The sequence below is a fragment of the Melospiza georgiana genome, chromosome 1 (assembly GCF_028018845.1).
Source record: "Melospiza georgiana isolate bMelGeo1 chromosome 1, bMelGeo1.pri, whole genome shotgun sequence".
NCBI lineage: Eukaryota > Metazoa > Chordata > Aves > Passeriformes > Passerellidae > Melospiza > Melospiza georgiana.
This window is the reverse complement of record NC_080430.1, coordinates 112,653,269-112,674,756: the sequence shown is the minus strand read 5'-3', so window position 1 is coordinate 112,674,756 and position 21,488 is coordinate 112,653,269. Positions and strand designations below refer to the sequence as shown.

Sequence of the window (21,488 nt, the reverse complement as noted above, 5' to 3'; positions counted from 1 at the left end):
AAATGTCCATACAATTTTACAGTAGATTATAAAAATTCAGTTAACGGCAGCTCTGCAGATCCCTGTTAATGCTGTGAAATGTTTCATAGCTGCAAAGAGTTTCCCACATATTCCTTCCCTTTGAAGTCCTGGAGAAACGCTCATATTTTATGGAAACAAGCATTAATCTGCATGAAAGCTGCCAATGGTTCAAGGGACATCAGCCAAGGAATGCCAGAATGAATGAGTTAGACTGGCCATTCTCAAACTGCAGTCCATACCATGCTTGCTTGCTGGTGCTCTGCCTGCTCGTTGGCTCATCATTTGTGCTATTGTTCCCTTAGTATCTCTCTTCAAAGCTATGCTAGAAATAGGCTAAATAAAATATGTGTACATTTAATAAATTTCTTAAGAGTTTACACAGTAAACGATATTAAATGCAGAAAGATTCCCAAACCTGCTTGTCCATCTGTCTTCAATCACTACACATGGATGCTCTGCACATGAGAAATGGACTATGCAGTCTCAAATGGGAAGAGCCTATTAAGATTACTGTGCTCTAGTGTCTGCAAAAATCTATCAGAGTTTAGATTTACCAGTTCAGAGAGTAAAGTCCTCCTGAATACAGGAAGCACTGTGCTAGAATGCTTCTTTAGATAAGGAGCTACTAAAGCCCCTTCTGGATTGTAAAGCACATGAATGTAAAAACAGGAATGTGTAAGCGCCAAGTTCGAGTACCAAACCAAATGGGGAAATTCACATTAACAGCTTTCATTCATAAAGACAAGAATGTAGAAGCATCAGGTAGCAATAACAATCAATACAATCCAGGAAATTCTAAAGGAAGAGAAGATTTAATTTTATACAGAATGGATTAAGAGCTGCAATGAGTTGACCCTTTTTCAGTCCTTCCCTTGAGGTGTGTCCCAAAATCCTCTCTGTAGGTCACAGAAAAATTTGTATAAGAAGCTGTGTAATGAAATGGGACAGTGGATTTGTAACAGTTCCCATGCTTTTCCCCTTCTTGCCCCACCCAGCTGAACTCTCTCTATCTCATCTTCTTACATAACTTTAACTCATTTTATTCTGCTTAGTCAATACTTTCTTCAATCATTTCTCCCCTGCTTTCAGGAACAGTTTTGGTGAAGTTTTCTATGTCTTGGTTGGTTTTTTGTTGGGTGGGTTTTTTTGCGTAAGCCCACACACATTTAACTTGATTGAGAACTCACTTCAAAAGCTTCCTTTCAACAATTTATGAGCATTTAAATAGCTACATAGCAACAAGTCAATAACTTGTCTACTTTGCTTCCTGTTTCAAACAATAGCAAACTTTGGGTATTTTAGGATGCAAACGTCCATTTCCTTCTATGTTTCTATCTCCTTCAGTGTGTGCATGCATGCTTCTATCTGAATCTATCTATAGCTACTCCCTGTGTGAATTCTGTCTTTATATATACCAAAATAAAATACTTAGGCTATCTTCCTGACATGTAAATATAACAACAGCTAGAGATAACACTTCAATTTCAAGTTTAATAACAGTTAAAAAAATAATTTCCCATGGTCTAGGTCTTTAATTGTTCAGATTACATCAGTTGCTTACATTGACTTTATCCTGCACTTTTTCAACCTCATTTTTATGGTTGTTGTGCAAGGCTGCAAGTATGGTACTCTACTTCTGCAGCTGAAATTTTTTTTTTTTTTTTTTTTTTTTTGAAGGATAGGCTATGAGACAATCAGCCTGAAAGGGTTACTTGTATCTTTCAGGGAACATCTCTGAGACAGAAAATTTACCCAGAATGATAGGTAAAATCAAATATATGAATATAAGACCCCATTTACTTTTTTTGTCTAGACTAAGAAATAGGTGAAGTCTGGTCATGTGGTTCCTCTTCCATGTGCTTTGAGCACCGTCTTCATAAGATAATATAATACCTTCATAAGATATTCCCAGCACGTTAGTTGTCTGGAATTAGCAATCTAAGTTAGATCTCCTCCACCACAAACAAACTCCTCCTCCACCAAGCATCTTCAAATGTAAAAATCACAGTTGGAAATCAGAAAGAAATCATTCCCCAGGGGCATGTACATTCACAGTGAAACAGCAGCCTTTTTCTGTGTCATTTCTGGCCACCATCTAGTTACAGACCCTGTTGTTTAACACCCATCTTCTGGTTGCAACTCTGATTAACCAAAATGTCTGAAGTATTCAAACTATCACCCTTTTTTCAGGGCTCATTACCAAATATACTTATAACAGTAACTCAGATTTAAAGAGAAAGAGGCAGACTTTGAAAGCTCTAAAGCCCTCACAGCAACTAAAGCCTCATTTCCTCAAATCCATGTTTTTTCTTCAGTCTTTTTCTTGTGCTTTTTTCCTGCAAGCATCCGCAGGGATTTGAGAAACCTCAGGAAGGAAAATGAGCTGGAGAATTTTGTTCATCTGGGGTGGTGTTGGTTCTCTATTTATCTCTTCCTCAGTTATGTCCACTCTCCATTTGAAAAGATACCACCCCAGTGGCTTAAAAACACAAAAACTTATCACTGTATTCTTTGCTTGCTTGGCTAACCTTTTTATTACTTCTATGTATCTCCTGCTACATTTGTCCCATTCACCTCTGCCTTTATTATGCTTTCCCAAGGTACCTTATCTTCCCATGATTAACACAAACGTAAAAATGCTTCCTGTGCACATACATTAGCCTCTTTTTTCAGAGTAACTGGTTTCTGTCAAAGTTAAAAGTTATCTATTTTCAACAAATCAGACTTTTAAAGTGGTTTTAAAATAAACATTTATAGAGCATACTGTGCTTTCTTACCTGAACAGAGTTGTTCAACTTTTGTGTAGTTTAAAGCTAATATATCATTAACCCATGCAATGATGTCATGTCTGCTCATAGTCTCCTGGGTTATAGAGGTAGAGTACACGTTGACCGCCATTCCCCAACTAGGAAAAAAAGAGAGACAAAAAAGATTTTTGACATTTTGGTAATTGTTTTCTAAATACAATGAATATATGCTTCCTGTTCAAAAGAGGGAAAGAAAACTCAAAACCCTCTCTTTGTTTATTGAGAAAGGAGGGGTAATTTTTATTCTTTGATAATAAGAAACCTCCTCAATGTCCTCTTGGAACCTATGAACGTATTTCTCTGGCTATCACTGTGAACTTAAAGAACATACAAACCTATGGTATTTTGCTTCATGCCAACACAGTAGAAAAAAACCCAGACTCAGACCAAAAGATGCACAGACAGGATCAGAGACCCAAGATTTTGTCACATTGTGCTGCATCAATACAGTGATGCAACATCTGCCAGTTTTTTGCCACTGCAGGATGATCAGGCTTCCTAAATCAACACTTAATTTTAGGTAACTTCTAAATGATGAAGTAGCTGTACTATTACTGATTTCTTACTGGGACGGGGCCCTTTTGGATCATTAATTCAGTTCCTAACAGTCACAGAGTGAATATCAAATAATCTCTGTTATCAGTGCACCAACATCTATCCTGAAAGCAACTGAGATTTGCACCCTCAGCTGTGTGGTTGGAAAGCTGCTGTGGAACCTGATTCTTCTCAAACATTAGGAACATTTTCTCTCAGCTTATACCCATTTGTTCTTCTGCCAACATTATCCTCCAGCCCTAATTGCATTTTCTTCCCCAGAGTGGACTTCCTAATGCTTTAGAGACAGCACTCAGTGTCTGTCCCAAAGCCCAGGTAGTCTAGATTAAACAAATCAATGTGAGTCTCTTATATCAAGTCAGACATTCACTGACTGGTCATGTCAGCAGTCCTTCTTGAACAGACAGTTTCAAGCAGTGTTCAGACAACATTTCACTGAGACCTTGGTAAATGGCACCCGGTGCTTGAAGTTTTCACAGCTACATCCCCTTACGTAGATTCTTCTAGTTAGCAAAGGTCCGTCCCTGGAAGCTGGCAATTCATAGTAGCTTTCATCATCTTCCCAGGTACACAGACCAGAAACACATACTACTGAACTTTGCTCCCTGTTATCCTACCCTAGTCACATCTTTCTGTTGCAAGATGTTGCAAAGAGAAAACATGAGCACACTCAAGTTTATCTCATCAGCAGTGTCAAAGAGCAGAATCAAGTTGATGGAGAGAGTAAGTAACATTCCCGTGAGTAACGGACTGCAGAAAGGCCACCAGAAGCAATCCAGGTGTGAAGTGTCTCAGAAATGACCAAAGAGTCAAAGCTGAACAATTATTCTTGGTTTGCTGGGGACTGCACACCTTTTTTTCTCATGGCAATCTGCAGCTAACACTTATCTGGTCTAGCTCTGTTGCCAGTCCTTCCATCCCAGCTTTGGACCTCAACTTTCTCAGTCAATGCAAGAGAACAGGAGAGCAGAATCTCTTCTGTTGGATCCAAGGTCTGCATGGACTATTTCCATTGAGAATTTGCAGTGATGTAGCCCTTTCAAACCTGATAGGCAATTCTGCAGGGACAAGACTGAAAATTAACTGCACCCAGAGTTATGTGTGCTAGCTAGGTGGGGCAACCTAGGTAAAATGTGAAACGGGAAAAACCTACCAGCACAAAACTTGACTTGGTAACATGTAAGTGTATTAGTACATAACACAGAGAATAAATTTAAATACAAGATTACAAAGTTTATAATACAGGTCACTTTTTTTCTAGGAAACAAATCTCACAAACAGAAGGTTGTTCAAGTTGTTCCCTTCTACTGACATTAAGACACGAGGCATAAAGTCCTCAAATTTGCTTTACAAGGAATTAAAGAAAAAAGAGAGGGAGAGAGAAAATAGGGTTGAAGAATTCATGCTCCAATAGTCAGGTACCCACTGCCAGAAATTCATTCAGAACCAGGCTGCCTGCCTATCCTCTGTGTACAGGCAGCTCTGGAGCATGGAGGGAATCTGCCCGTGCTCAGCCTGCTCCGTTCTTCCCGCGGACTCACATGCAGCACAGCCAGCTGTGTGAACACAGCCCTGTATTCACTGGAAGAGTCAGCAAAGGTCACTTTCTTGGCATGCACTAAGTGCCTGGACTGAATCGAGTGCTAGGAACAAAGTTTTAGAAACAGGGAGTGCCCTTTTACTCTTAAAACTACACCATAATGGCTAACCATAAAAGCTTAGCTTCAACATCAGGGTGGAAGGCACTGAGCAGGAAAACAACCCCTTTGATACTAATGGCATCTGAAGTTTGAAACACATGGGTTTTATTTTACTATTTTTAGCCTTTTTATATAGATAACAAAACTAACAGAAAGATAGTACCACTGTCACCATTAAACTAACATGTTAAATATTGTATGTAAGATCGGTTGAAATAACAGCTTAATAATGAATTTAATATTCACTTAGAATTATTAGTGAGCCTAATAATAAACTGACACAATTCTACAGCAACTAAAGATATTTAGATGAGAACATCTGAAATAAAGCTACTCTGATCTGTAATTGCCACTACTTCAAGAACATTTTAATTGGCCTCTGAGGCCATGCAGAGCTCAGAAAAACCATCATCCACCACCAGTGAAAAGGGAAAGTTCACTTTGTTAAAAAGATCAAGAAAATACACACACACAGAGAAAGGAAGTAGAACTTCCTTCATCACCTTTTTCCACAAAGAACTGCAAAGAGAAATACCCATCCTTCTGCAACCCACAGGGGAGCAAACAACATCCTCTGCTGCATTGCACAGGGTGGGGAATTCTACTGCAGGAAACTCTGAGTAAATGAATAACCTTGAGTTTTACAATGCTACCCTGAAGGATACCTGTAATACAACTTATGCTACACTCTGTAAATTAATTATTATAGTCTAAGGGTCAAACAGAAGTTCAGACTATTTACTAGAGACGAGTTCAAGCGATTAGAGACAAGAGCTTCAGATTTGTACACAAGCATGCACAACGGTGTATGAGTACAGTTGTAAGCAAAGGCAAAATGAATCAGAATTTTTGTTAAAACACTCAATAACATGCCACTGCCATTCATTCTTAAGTGCTTTGTTAACATATCTGTGAATATTCCACAGCTGCTTCTCTTGAAAGAGTTCACCCTCTCTTTGCATCTCTTGTTCCCCACCCTCCTACTGGTTACGTTCTAAATAAACTCAGCTGGGAAAGGTTTCCTTTACAGTAAGCATGTTCTAATTTGGTGCTCAGATACACACATATCCTGTTTGCCACACGGAGAGACCTTTAACAAAACAAAAAAGAAGGAAAAAAAAAAGAACAAGCAGATGTAGGTAGTGGAGCCATCATGCTCAGCAACAGTCAAGAACCTCTGTGCTCAACGTCTACAGCTGGGCTGGGGTTTTCTGCAGGACTGAGTTCCTAAAGTGCTGAAGTACTCTGAAAAATGTGATCCATCTTCAAAACATATTAATGAACATGTGTAAGCTGATGCCAGAGAACAGCTGGACAGGTGGAGACACACAGCCCATACTCTGAACAGCCAAGTAGCTAACAACTTGATTTTATGTTGTAATACACTTATTCTTTCCAATAACATTATTTACATTTTCAACTTGTTAGGCTTTCACTTGTTTACACTGAAGGCTCTGAATCATAAGATTGCAATGAGGCTTACACAAGCCTGAAAACCAGTGTCTACCTGGTGTCTTCAGAATTCCATAGAGGTGCCTTGTGATTCTATAGCAACTGAAAGCAGACTGAAGGTAGGACATCACACTTCCCACTTCAGGAGGGACAGGGGGACATCAAAAACCTCTGGCTGTTACAGTGCTGCCTAAGCACAAAGAACTCTCCCTTGTTTTACTTCAAACCCTAAGAGAGTCTTCCCATATTAGTCTAGGCCATTTCAGAAAAACACTTTACACATGCACAACTACACACCACAGACATGAGTTCAGAGGATTAGACAGGTGCTGAAAATCATGTACATGCTTAAGCAGTTTCCCCGGTTAGAAATATACTGGCTTGGCATGCCTGATGGTAAACATTACACCCAAAAGTCTATTAATTTTTTAAGGCATTTTATGCAGCATAGGATATTGAGATATTGGGTATTTTCCACTGCTCTTGCTACAGATAACTGCAGTTGCTACAAGGTATTATCCAGCTGTTCTTAAGGACAGTTTTGCAAGAAGTACATTTACTTTATTTTTCCAGGGATAAACTAACAGTTGTTGACAGCAGAAGCTGTATCACAACAAACCAGTAATAATGACAAGACTAGAAGCATTACAGCACTGGATCTATTTGTAGTGTAAAAGCTCACCACACTTGCCATCATCTCTGAACCTGCAAGGCCTTCACATTTCTGCAGAATAGGAAAGGCTGGAAGGGACCACTGCAGTCCAACCTCCCTGCCCAAGCAGGGCCACCTAGAGCACATTACTCAGCATTGTGTCCAGATGGTTTTTGATTATCTCCAGAGGAGGAGACTCTACAACTTCTCTGGGGAACCTGTTTCAGTGCTCACTCACCCTTACAGTAAAGCATTTCTTCCTTGTGTTCAGGTGGAACGTCATGTGTTCCAATTTCTGCCACTGCCTCTCATTTAGTACAAGTAGACATATTTGTATTAAATAGTAGTGCAAAGAGACAAACAGATATTAAGTTTTTAAATGCAGTGGAAATTCTGTGTGACAGTACAGAGGCACCTTCTGGAAGCTGGCACCTGATAAGATGCTGCCAATAAAGCAAAAGATCTCACACCAAAAATTACCAAAGCAGGAGATAACAGCAGAAAGGCAAAGATGAAGCTGAATGAGACTGCTGCAGCTGCTGGTGAAAAGGCTTTCTAGATTAAAGCTACTGCAAAAACAAAGAAATCCCTGAAGGAAGAAACCTGCCAGATTTAGTGGATAAATCCCTGTCCAAGAAAAATTCATCCTTTTATACCATCCTGAAATGACAACTGATTTGCAGCTGGACCTTGCCTGTTTCTTGAACACTCCCTGCACACAGCTGCAGCCACAGCCATTAGAGACCAGTTGTGCTCGAGGTTGTCTGTACAGAAAGGAGTCCTGCAGACAGAAAATCAACACAAAAAGCTCCTGTGCAGTGCTGACAACACTGTTCTTACTCTCCCCTCTTGACTTATGCTGTACTTCTGCAGCAAATACCGTGGCATCAGAGTGCTGCAACTGCAGTGATATTTGCAGCAAGCAACACAAAGGCTCTATGTAGCCAGAAACTGAATCAGAGACAAGACTAATCACAATGAGGTACTGCCATGGGAAAAAAAAAAAAAAGAATAAAAGAATCCTGTGATTATAATACTGTGAGAAAGTCATGTTTTTAAATGCTGAATGTCAAATCTCTTTTGCACTGTTCCCATGTTACTTAGCCCTGAAATGCTAAAAATATTTTTATTTTCTGTATATCTCACTCACTTCTGAATGCCATTTTACATTTACCACATGGATCTGACTTAACCTAAAATGATTTGTGAAGTACTCTACAAAGTCTAGACGAAACTGAGGCAATCCATGTACATTTTATGGCTTGAATATTGCTGGATAATCACTGAACACAGACAACAGCATATTTTCTATTGTTCTCATTGCACTTCCCTGTTTAAATGCAAGTGAAATCAGGGTAATAAGAGATATACTCTGATTGGATTAGGGCTTTTTTTTTTTTTTTAATTAGAGGCTTCCTGCCAATCCTGGGATGTTCTGACCTACATAAATGTTTATGATGGGTCTAAAGGACTGCTTTAGACCCAAATCTGAGTACCTTTTATAAAGGCTCCTAGTAATTCTGGTTTGTGCTACATATGGCTTTAGAAAACTTACCACCCCCTAAAAAACTTATTTGTGAGGCAGAAAAATACTGATTCTTCTTCAGATATTCAGTTTCCTCAAATGTGAAAAACACAAGCAGAAGTATTCCAATAATATGCACAACTAGAGCCAAATCCTCTGATATGGCCTAATAACTAGCAATGCATTACACTGAATACTGCATAGCATTTAGAAATAGTTAGAAATTTATTCACTAACCAGTTATTAAACTGGGGTAGTTCACAAAAATGAAAAGAACAGTTTCAAATTCCAGGACAATTATTTAGTGCTTTGAAGATTTCAGGGCACCTAAAGGTCCCCCTGAGAAGGACAAACCACATTCATTGACACATCTGCCAGTCATGTTTGCATTCACTTGAATCTGCCAGTTGTATTGCCATACCATAAGATTTTATTTCTCCATCTACATTCTCACTCCTGCTGCCACTGAAACTGTGGCAATGAAACAGCAATGTCATGTCTCTACAGTAACAAAATTCCTTTTTATTTCAGCGTTCACCTTTGCCATCACAAGTACAATGCAACAGTAACACCTAACCACAAAATATCTTCGTTACAGCTGAAAGTATTTGCATGCTCTGAAAGGTTCCTTATCAATTTCTATGATGTTAATTAAAAAAAAAAAAGAATTCTTGACAAAGGACAGAGGTTCAAGAAAAGGCAGACATCAGTAGCTTTACACAAAATGGAAGCAATTCAGAGCCTCTAGCCACCACCATTTCCACCCAGGTATATTCACTCTGGTTAGAAATGAACCACAGCAGTGCACAGCACTCTCAAACCACACCTTAGAGCAGCTGAACAAAGCAACAGTAATGCTTTCTGCTGAACAGACAGGCACTATTTAACATGGTGTAAGGACAAAAATTTCAGTACAAAAAGAATGTGACTACAAATTAAGAAGGCATTTTATTAATGATGAACAACAAAAATCCTTTGAGGTAGGCTGAATGAGAGGAACATAACCGTGGCAAGGCTGCAATGCTAAAAAACTTCACTGCCTTTACTTACAGTCACTACCCTCCCCCTGCCAAGGCTTTCAACTCTAAGATCTTAAGCTTCAATCGCTGCTCTGATGCCCTGAAGTAAGATATTCAACCTGTCAAATTTTCACAATAGACGCTGGCAACTAGTCTACCTTTCACAATAGACAAGAGGATTGTGAAGGGGGAAAAAAATAAAAAAGGTTGATTCAAAGGAAAATAATTCTCAGACTTATACAATAAACTCAAGCCAATTAGAAACACCTAGATTTTAGAAAACTGAAGATGTCTATGACCATTTTGTAACTAGAAAACTTGTAGAAAGCTGCTATGTAAACCAGCTTTTAATCTTCTATTTTAAAAAGTCTCTATTCACCCAGACACTAGCAGGAATTTCGATTCTCCTTTTTTTCATTTTTTTCCCTTATGGATAATAACAGGTTACCAAACAAACATGCAGACATTGCTAAAGGATTTCCAAGAGACCAAAAATGTGCCATAAAGCAAGGTAACATCAGTGCTGATCACTGAAGAAAGGATGCCTTGAGAGGCAGCCCATGCAAGCAAACCTCAGTTCCTAGCCTAAGCAGTGAAAATAACAGGGGAACCACTTATTATTTTGCTCTCACGAGTTGATGGATGAGTAGTTTCACTTTCAGAGAGGAGATTTCTTCAGCAAATGCAGACTTAGGGGGAAATGAAGACAGCAGTGGAGGAGAGCTTGTCCCCAAACCCATGTGAGTGCAGCCTGTGAACTTCAGGCGAAACACGGCAGACAGAGCCACCCACCCCAGCAGCCCCCAAGGAACACCTGCCCGTGAGTGGGAAGGGCTAAGGACAAGCAGAAAGGCTGATTAGGAGCAGCAGCAGCACTGGGCACTGGGGCTGCAGGGCAGTGTGTCAGAGGAGAGCCCAGCAGGACAGCAGCCACGCTGCAGCAGCTCTGGCAGCTCCCGGCTCCTGCCATTTCCGCCTTTTAAGTCCAGAAAACGCTGCGGGCAGGCTGGGGAGTTTCAGCAGGGATGGGATCCAGCTAGAGACAGATGAAGTCACCAAATGAATTTAGTTTTGACCTATCCGGGGTTTCGCTGCCCCCCTCCTCCTCTCTGGCACATATACATTCCGAGGTGAAAGGCTAAAGTAACACGCTGATTTACTCCAAGCATAACCTCATGGCAAATGAGATTTTGTAATACTATACAGCCCTCCTGACAGGGGGCCTGAGCAGCCTCCAGCGCCTCACAAGCCTGCAGAGCCAGGCAAGAGAGGCAGTGAGTCAGCAGGAGACAGGCACTGAACATCCACGGCTTTCAGAAGAGGATAAGTCTGGGAAAAAGAGAAAACAGGAGGATTCAACAAGGGGGAATGCAATGCCTTTCTCCTAACACATAGCTGCTGTTTTCTTACAAGAGACTGCAGTACACGTAAAAAACCCTGCTGTCCAAGGCAGGCAAAGCTAAGGAGCAGAGCACTCCCATGGGAAACCTCTGGCACCAGCTAAGGAGGGACTGCAGTACCGCTTTCCCACTCACAAATGATGCACTATGATACAGAGCACAAGGATTTGGTCAGGCATCAACTCTTCTCTCTCCTACATTAAAAACCAGTGCAGATATGCACTGATTTATGCATTGCAACATTTATTCTAACCTTAAGGTTGGAATAATACATATGTATATATAACATATATGTTAGAATCACAGGATATCAGGAGTTGGAAAGTGCCCACCAAGGGTCATTGAGTCCAACTCTCTATTCTTGCAGAAAACAAGGCCCTTTTTAAGTGGCCTCCTAAGGCCATGCTCACTTTGAAAGTTCCTGGACTGATACCAAGTAAAGGACAAGAAACAGCACAGCAACCACTCGTGCAGCCATCCCAGGACCTGTGGGCAAAGGTTCTGGAGCACAGCACAACAGAGCTGCTGAGGTTCCTGGAGTGAGCCAGCTCCACTCCATCCCTGAGCAAGTCATCCTGGCAGGAAGGTGACCACACTCATCAGGGGTATAAGACAACATTTATTTTAAGTCCTGAAGCTGTAAACAAGCATGTGACAACAGATGAAGCAACAGGCAACCATGCTAGCTGCTTTCACTGGTGCATCACTCTCTAAAACATGCCTGAGTATTTTTGTAATGAAAATATTAAGCTTTAGTACGGTTGCCCAGACTTCTCACTGCTATCACAGCTCTGCTGCCATTTGGGAAAGGAGAAGCACCAGGCTTTCTGCTGGGAATACAGAACCAAGCTCCAGACAACACCTGTGACACAAACCAGCTGAACGTCCCCTGCCAGCACTGCCTCTGCAGACCACTGCACCAACTGACTGCACAGCTTTTTACAAGGCTCTGAGGCCAACTCTCTCCCTCTTCTCCCTCAACCACTGGTGAAAGCTAGACTAAAAATAATAATAATGATAATAATAAATCTTGGAGTTCTGACATCTCCAATGTTGATGATATAGGCCCAAATAAATACCCCAGTCATTGGCTTATTACAAGCTCCCTACTCCCTACAAACTTTTCTAATATTATACAGACTGCAAGTATTAAGACTACCAGCCACAACACTTAAATTTGGTTTTGGATACCAAAGTAACTTGACCTCTTCCCTTGTTCTCATGAGTTAACACTATAACAGACAAAGAAGCACTCTTAAATTATTCTGGGGTCCAACATACTACTGGTAAATGACATATCTTAAGAATTAATCCTACCAAGTACTATCTAGAACAGGGCTGAACTTCTAAGCGCAATTGCTTAACTGCTAAATTAATTTTGGAGCAACTAAAACTAGAATTCACTAATCCTTCATGAAGTAAATTGCCCTGTAGGAACATTCTAGCTCAGCCATCTGTGATTTATGTGACATATTACTCTTGCTGTGTGCCAGTAACCACAGACTGATTTTACCATTGTTGCAGTACCAACATAATTGGTGTCTACCAGCATCAAGTAAAGCTTCGCCAAAACTTCTTTTTTCAACCATGTTGGTCTTTGAAGATCTGTGAAACTGCAACTTTTGGACAGATTTTAACTTTTAACATCTTCTGCCTATCTAAAGGGGGAAATCCCCCAAGCTTTGTTTTCTAAATAATGTTCTTTAGAAGGTGCTTACTGCTTTGATGTAACTGTAATTGTAGAAACTGAACTACTTACAACACTCTTTATCTACAAGCCCCAGTAAAGCCTTGCACCTTAAGCTAAGAGAAGCATAGATGTACTGTTTAATAGGATTTGGCCTCCTTTCATGGAATATCTTGAGGTTAATTCCTAAAGTGTATTGCTTCCAGCTGGCAAACAGTGACATTACCAAGTTCAACTCTCACAATAAACAAGGAAGAAAAAGTTTATTGCTTGAATTGCCCTCAACTAGATGTAAGTGCAGCTATGAAGGTACTCTGGGTTGCAATGTGGGTATTTAATTGCTTCAACCCTCTCAGTGTTGCTGCAGGCCATGCAACAAGACAGTTCTGCACCACTCCCTGTAAAAGCACATCAAACTAAGCAGACATCTGACACAGTTTAAGAACTGTGCTCACAGTTAAAACATTTTCTGCAGATTAAACTTATCAATAATGCTAATATTTTCTGTGTGAAAAAAACTACAATCCCTTCAAAGCAGAGTGAGCAATTTATCAGCTGTTAACTTCCAGACATAATCTTCAATTGCAATGTACACAATTAATTTTATGATACAGCAAAACTATGCCTTTGCTCTGCTGTGTCTCTACAAACTGGGTACTAAACTGCAGGAGCTGCTCTCAGTGATTCAGAGAGCACAATATGAAATTATAAGAATATGAATTAATGTAGTGCTGCAGCAGCAGTATTGCTTTCACAAGAATTAAACTAGAAAACGTTTGATATTGATGAAGTCATACTGAGGCTGCACACACACATTTTTCTTTTCCATCTGAAACCTTTGATGACAAGGCTGATTTCGCCTTCCTGGAAGTACAAAAGTTGCTTCCAGATGATATTGCTTTCATTTTTAAAGCATGTGATTTTGTTATTTTGTTTTTTAAGTCACGAGCTGTTTATGTTTATTAGAGCTACAGAATGGGATCATAAACTGACTCGGGTAGGCAGGGCACTCCAGAGGGATCTGCTCCAGCCTCCCAGTCACTGCAGAAACAGCCAGAGAAGGCTGCCATTTGTCTCAGTTTCAAACCTCTCCAAGGACAGATATTCCACAGCCCCTTTGGGTAACTTCTGGGGTTTGACCATCCTGGCTGTGTGAACATTTCTCCCAATATCCAAAGTACTTTGCACAGCTGCAGCTGCTGACAGCCATTGCCTCTCAACCTTTCTCTTTCTTCAAAGAACCTGGCTCCATCTGCTTTACACACAGTCTCCCACTAGACAGATAAGACTGCAGTGAGAGCTTCCCCCCTCCTGAGCTGGCTCTTATCCAGACTGACCAAACACAGGTGACAAGCTCCTGGTGTCCCTCTGCCACACTCACTTCAGCCTGTCATTGTCTCTCTCCAAGTGGAGAGGCCAAATCCAGACACGGTATGTGAGATGTGGTCTCAGAAGCACCAGAGGGGAAGAATCACTTCCCTGGAGCTGCTGGCTACATGCCTGCCAATGCAGCCCAGCATGGGCTTGGCCTTCTTCCCTGCAAGAGCACACTGACATGCTGACTCATGTTCATCTTGTTCACCAGCACCACCAGGTCCATAGTGTGCAACCCTTCAGGAACAACTGGGGGGTGTGCACAATGTGGTAGTGGAAAAAAACACCTCACTATATTAAAAATAGAGCTGCTTGAGAGACAAGGCAGTTCTACAGCACCCCTGTGGAACTCATTTCATACTTGGGAACCACAGATTAAAAACGTGCACTAGAGAGCCCAACCTCTGCAGGCAGAAATATGCAGAATAACAAAATGCTTTGGGTTGGAAGGGATCTTAATGATCATACAGTTCTAGCCCCTCTGCCACAGGCAGCAACACCTTCTATTAGACCAGGCTGCTCAAAGCCCCATGCAATCTGGTCCCGAACATTTCCAGAAACGGGGCATCCACAACTTCTCTGAGCAACATGTTTCAGTGTCTCATCACCCCCAGTAAAGAATTTATTCTTAATACCGAACCTAAACATACTCCCAGTTTGAAGCAATTGCCCCTTGTCTCACGACTACACACCCTTGTAAAAACTGCCTCTCCAGCTCTCTTGCAAGCCCCCTTTAGGTACTGGAAGGTTGTTCTAAAGTCTCCCCAGAGCCTTCTGTTCTCCAGGCTGAATAACCCCAGGTGCCTCAGCCTGTCTTCATTGCAGATATATTCAGGGAAGTAAAAAAATAAAAAGAAAATATTTCTTATGCCTCCTTGAATCTGACAACTAGCACAACATGAATGTGTTGACTGAAAACCATGTATTTAGACCCTGACTTAGAATCTACATCATGTATAACTTTGAAACATTATTATGGGCAAGCAGCGATGTGGACCCCAAACAACTTAATTCAAAAAAATATAACAAATACCATTCTGCATAACAAGGTTTCCAACAGAATGACTAATTACAACTGAATGCTGTCCTTTTGGGAAAATGTATCCCTTCTATCCAACCAATTACCACTGCTTCCCTGTTCTCAGCACTCCTACACACCATGGTCTTTCTGTATACACAAGCTCCCGGGGGACTTTCATATCACTGGGCTATGTGTTCCACTTCCATACAAACAATTACTCATAGATTCTATAGTTATTTTAACAAGCTATGATTTGTGTAACACTGAATCTGTAAGTAAAACAAATGAGTATTCTACTTCAAATATTTCAGTGCTTCCTATTCATGATATTACTGGACCAGCTCCACAGAGATTAACCTTAAGAAGCGAAGCATAACAACTGTGTAAGATTTGCCTAAAATGAATTTTCACTCCCCCCAAATTGTTTAATACATATTGCCAGCAAGCCCTTCTGAGCATCAACACTGCATTCCAGAGTGACAGGAAAGAATTTGCATTCATGTGCATCTCTGAATAATTACAGCTGCTTGGGTAGGAAATCTGTCTGGTACTAAGGAACCCTGCTGTAGGGGGGGAAACTCACTTGAGTTGCTCCTAAAAGATAAAACTGAAGCGCACAGATCTCAGCTAAGGGTTCCACTGACTGAGGGCTCCAAATTGCCAAGAAACATAACATTGAAAATTAAGCCTCTGAGACAATACAATGCAAGGTGGCCAAATACAAGGCCAGAAGATCAACAGTACAACCTGCATGGCGTATTTCTCTCCAGGCAGAATGATTTGGCACAGTTGTAGGATTTCCTACGGAAGCTACATCCTTAAGTCTCGATTCACTAATGAATGTTTACACTTCCTGTTTGGATAGCATAGCAGAAAACCAGATTTAACACAAAGGCACCCTTCTCTAATCATGGGGCTCTATGGGAAAAGAGAAATTATTTCAGAGTGGCTAAACTGAGACATTTAACGGGCATGCTTCCAGTATACAGACCCTTCTCTACAAAATATTTGATAACTTGGTATACCACTAGAAAACCAGACAAACTTTTCTCAAAATATCACAGGCAAGATTTTAATCTTGAATTAAATATTTCATAGCACAAAACAGTAGAACTGTGCTTAAAAAAAAAAAAAAAAAAAAAAAAGAAAAAACAACACTATTTTTAAACCCCAAGAGTTAAATGCATGTTTAGTAAACGTTTACAGCTGATATTCCCTTTCCCCTCCCACCTAATTGTAATGAAACAATACGAAGAAGATGCTTTATCGGTGAGTCAGGCAGCAGAGATCTGAGCAAGATCCAAACAGCTCCGCAGCGCAGCTCACACCATCCGCAGCAGAAACACGGATGTTTTCCATTTACATTCCCCAGCACTGATCCTGGGAGCGAGCAACCAGCGCTGCTAGCTGGAGGCCAGGCTTCAGGGAGCGAGGAGGATGCGAGCAGCCAAACGCTGTCCCTGAGCAGCGCTGCTGCTGCTGCTGCCACCGCGCCACCATGGCCTTGGTGCCATCCCACCCCGTGGCTGCCGTGATTGAGAACACATGTGGTGAGACCACTCGTTTTCAATTATCTAACAAAGGCTGAAAGTTGCACTTCCAACGTGCATGAAAAGCTGGCACACTATTGATCTGCTTCCTTACCAAGCCTTGGCTATAATTAGCTTTGGGCATGAGGAAGGAGAGGAGACTGTCAAATTAAACTAACCTCCTCACTAAACCCCAAAACTTCTGAAGATATTTTTAAAGAGTCACACATTCAAATGCCAAGACTTGAAATGCAGACCTACCACACATTTTCTTTTCTTAGTGGCTCCCAAAACAAGTATTATATCACAAAAGGTTAGTCCACGTATACCCCCTGGAAGAACATTCCTGTGGTCCAGATGGGGTAACTGCATCTCCCTCAAACAAGCCAAAGAAAGATCTTTAATCAAGGTCTCTTGCTCCACAGCCTCACCTCCAAATCACCTTTCTTTCACAATGCAGCATTTTTTTCAGTACCTATTTTCTAGGAAGACTAGATTGAAGACACAAGGCAGAAGCCAAAATGTCTGTTTCTAAAAGTGCCAGCATCAGGTTCAGTTCTCGCGTGTCCCAAACTTGCTCCTTTTTCTGTTCATATGCCAATAAAACATTTCTGTTGCTATGCAGCTCAACAAGGTAGTTAAAAAAAGCCCCACATCACACAACAAAACCCAGAACGCAGCCTCCCACCTACAGGATGTTTCTGAAACCCACGGAGGCTGGGTGCAAATTAGGCGTTCTCAGACCTTTATGGCGAGAGCACTAGGGTGTAAGCTGAGGATTTCGTGCTCTCTGAAAATTACCTCAATGTCCTTACACAAACTGGGCTGTCTGTGGAGTGTTTTCTCCCCTCTCCTCCCAGTCCTCCAAAAGCCCCCTCTCTCTTAGCCCCTGATTTAAACAAATACCTCCAGCCCCCAAAGCACTATGGAGGTATTATCCTGGAAGATCTAAATCCAGGTCAACAGAGATATCCCAATAATGCAGAGATATCCCAATAATCTAAGTTTCCAGCTACTGATGCAGTATTGAGCAGAGTCATCCTCCTCACCCTCAGAGACTTTTACATGCACTCATACGTGATTCCCAGTTATCCTCAGACAGTTTCACCCTGCTTTTTGAGAGCTGGATCTGCCCAGCAGAAGATTCTCACCAAAACAGCTCTCTCTAGGCAGAGCACTCCCTAAGCAGAAAACAAGATTAAAGAAGAACAGCAGTGGCAGCAACAGGAAGACAGCTTTATGAAAGTGAAAGAAGAGAAGATAGAGGGTACCTAAGCTGACAGGAACCAAGGAAAGATTTCTGCCTTGGTTCCTCTTTAATGCTGGCTGGTAAGCTGCTGGCTCTAAGTCACCAGAATGGTCTTCTCGCTGAGAGTAACTACCTCCTTGCAATCCAGATGCTTGGTAGATAAGGGGGTTATCACAACTACAGCTTTTAGAGAAGCACAGGCCAAATTTATGGGGTGTCATTTATGCTAGTTTGCTGATGGGTTTTTTTTAACATTTGTTATTGACTTTTTTCGGCTTTCAATAAAATCTAGGGCAAAATTGTCATAATCTGCAATAAAACTGTTAGGTCAAAGCAAATGCCTCTGAAAATAAAGATTCATGTCCTAATATATTTAATAGCATTTGTTTTGACTGGTGTTTACAGTTTCAGAAGTCACATTTATCAGTACTGTGAAGTGAGAAGACAACTCACTGCTTTTACTCTGTATCATCTTTCCAGTTCTCAAGCTTGGGCCTTTATATATTAATTTTATCAACACAAATGATCTTTTTTACTTCAGTGTGCCACATTCAGTGGAGCCTAATTTTAGAGTGAGAAAATCCTTCTGCCCAGAGTAAGGCAAAGCCATAGGTCCCCCTTTGAACCCTGAGTAAAGCCACACGTGTGGAAGGCACAGAGTCACCAGAGCCAGGGGCAGCTCCTGCCGAGGGAAGGATGCTCTCTGCTGCCTAGGGCCAGCCTGCATCCGGCAATTCACTGCGACTTCACAAGGCAACAACCAAAACAGATTTTGCTGTAATGTAAATCTTGACTTTCAGCATGGAAGTTATCAGCTCATAGTGCTGTAAAAGCCAGCCAGATATGCTCTGTAACACCCCACTACTTATTCCAGCAGTGGGTGAGGAAATCACCACTGCTGTCTAGCTTTCATTATTACGCACAGCACCATCATTTGTCTGCTCACACAATGATTTCTAGAATGAAGACAACACTTAGGAAAAACAAATATTTAAAACAGATAACATTAGAAAGGTAGACACTCATAGATAAAAACTAAAACAGAAATAGTCTTTCCTTCTAGCCTAGTGACTTCAAGAAAAACAATCAGGAAGTCAGCCCCTTCCTCTCTACTTCATGCAAGTTCTGGGTGTAAAACTAAATATAGCCAGGGAATGAAGGACCAGAAAACCATTTTTCCAGCAACATACAGAGACAAAGTGGAAGCTAAGCAGAGTATCCTGCAAAGGAAGGTACAACACTCTGTCTCTTTAGGGCCAGGGTGATTTAGACTAGATATGCCATTTGAACCTAGAAGTATTCACTCTTAATACTTCAGCTTTTAAAAATATGATGCGCTGATCAACCACACAAGATACCTGGAGTCTGGCAAAAAAAGCACTGCAAACAGGTCTTATTTAAAAAAAAATTATCCCCACAGCTGTTGATTTGGTTTCTCAGTGAATTTTTTCAGCCATCTTTGAATGCAGAAGTAAAACTATCATTAAATGTGATGCCGTTCTCAGAAATTACCCCAAGTCTACTTCAGGCCAACAAAAAGACACCTCAGTACCAAATTTTAAACAGGCTCCTGATCTGAAGCACAAGAAACAGCATCTCACTCAAGCAATACAGATTGATTACAGTTATTAACTCCAAAAGGTAACATCACCCTGGGTCTAAATTTTATGCCAAAGTGCCTGGTTTCCATTTACCAGCTAAGTAAAGCTGGATGAGAAACTTAACACCTTGGGCCTGTATGTCCCAGTCTGCAAAATATAATATGTCCTTTGGAAGACTTGGGAAAACTATTTGTGGCTTTGCATACAGAGCACATGGCTGGGACTCGTGGTATAAGCTCAATTCCCTGCTGCATCCTCAACTCCATGGATAACTTATAGCTTCCATGTCAGCTTCCTAGTCTGTAAAATGGTGCAACCTGCAGCTGTTTTTAAATCTGCTTCAGGAGTTGGATATAAAATCTTTGGTAAAACCTGGCATTAGAATAGCAAAGGGGTTTTTTTTTTAGGTCTGAGAATATCTAACCTGATGAACACAAATTTTCTGATCAGTAAAGACTACTTCTGTTTTAAAAAATCTAAGGAACAGAACATGTTAAAACTTGTAAAATGAGAAAGCATTTCTGTTACTGAAGGAGAGAAGGATGGAAAGGCAAATACTGAACCTCTATACACATGGTAGATGCAGGTTAACTTAGGAGCAAAGCAGCAGGATGCCGAAGTGTTTTAAATTTGTACAACTGCTCATCTGCCATCAAGCTCCAGGGTGTGTTTAATGACATATTTATTCCATATTCCTAGATGGAAGAAGCCAGCCCAGCAATCAGAGGCATAGCAACTTGGTGTGTCATATGGTGAGGTCCTACAAGCTGCTCTGGAATGGCACTGACAGTCCAGTGTGGCAGCAGGCGCTGAAGTGATGGAATTCATCTGTTGGACCCAGTGGTCTCCTGCTGCCACTCACACCGAACAAGCACCAAACTTGCCTAGCTACTAAAGGTTGTCATGGAAGTTAAAACCCATTTTTTCCAGTATCAAGAAGAAGTTTTACCAGTTTTCATGTATTTTCTCTAACATTTCCCTTCTGTTATGCTTGACATTTACTTCCTAAAGGACTTTAGCTTCAGATGGAAGCAAGCATCACTCTCCCTTTCTCCCAGAGAAAGGAAGAAATCAACAGATATGGGAGTTATGACTCTGCAGAACATGGTAAGTTTCCAAAAGGAAAATAACCCAACCTAAATAGAATTCCTCAGTGGAAATTTTTATTTATGCATTGAAGGTTTATTTCTGAAATATGTTTAACTGGATTGCTTATTTACCGCCCAAAGATAACATGCAATGCTAGCATCAGTAGTTCTGTATTCCTTTATATTGCTCTAGAGAGGGATACAAATGGATACAAATCCCTAAAAGACTACGGAGTACTTCTCTGGATGAAAGGCTATTCAGATGCAGAGCATCTTCGCAATTTCTGGAAAACTGGGCAAGTGATACAGTTATTCCTGTCATCACACGCAGAACACAGCCTCACAAAATGTCTTTTCTAGACATAGTTCAGTGTATGATTTGACAGGCTGAAGGACAAGAAAACTGACTTGTTGATGACTGCAGAAAAACACACACAAACTGCCTGAAAAAGAATGGAGAACCCCATGTAACAGAGGTTTTCCAAAGAACTCTTCTGAAGGAAACAAGTTAGCAGTCGGTGGTACATATGGCATGTCACAGTAACTAAAGGTGGATATGCGATATTTCAAACCTATTTCATATTTCTGTTTAGCTGCAAGATAGAAACATAGCTTTCCCCTAAAACAGAATCTTGTACTACTCAGCTGAAATTCAGATATAGGAAGTGAGAGCTCCAGGCTTTCTGCAAGCAGAAATAGGTCCTTGCAAAAGCAATTTTGCTACTTTGTGCTACATGTGTGCACTGGGGCTCCACTGCACAAAGTATAAGCAGCTTCAGAGAGAGACACAGACTAAATTTTGTGCATT

General features: G+C 41.0%; 1 protein-coding gene across 5 annotated transcripts in view; it reads right to left on the bottom strand.

Moving 5' to 3' along the window:
- MAPRE2 (microtubule associated protein RP/EB family member 2) overlaps positions 1-21,488 on the bottom strand; it is a 71,610-nt gene that overhangs the window by 34,560 nt on the left and 15,562 nt on the right. For 4 of the 5 annotated variants that reach the window (XM_058042313.1, XM_058042256.1, XM_058042193.1 and 1 more), the window contains exon 2: positions 2,799-2,926. The exons of the other annotated variant lie outside the window; for it this stretch is intronic. In XM_058042313.1, the coding sequence (XP_057898296.1) occupies positions 2,799-2,919 (121 nt within the window). In that variant the 5' untranslated portion in view covers positions 2,920-2,926. The remainder of the gene's footprint in view (positions 1-2,798; positions 2,927-21,488) is intronic. 5 annotated transcript variants of the gene reach the window in all.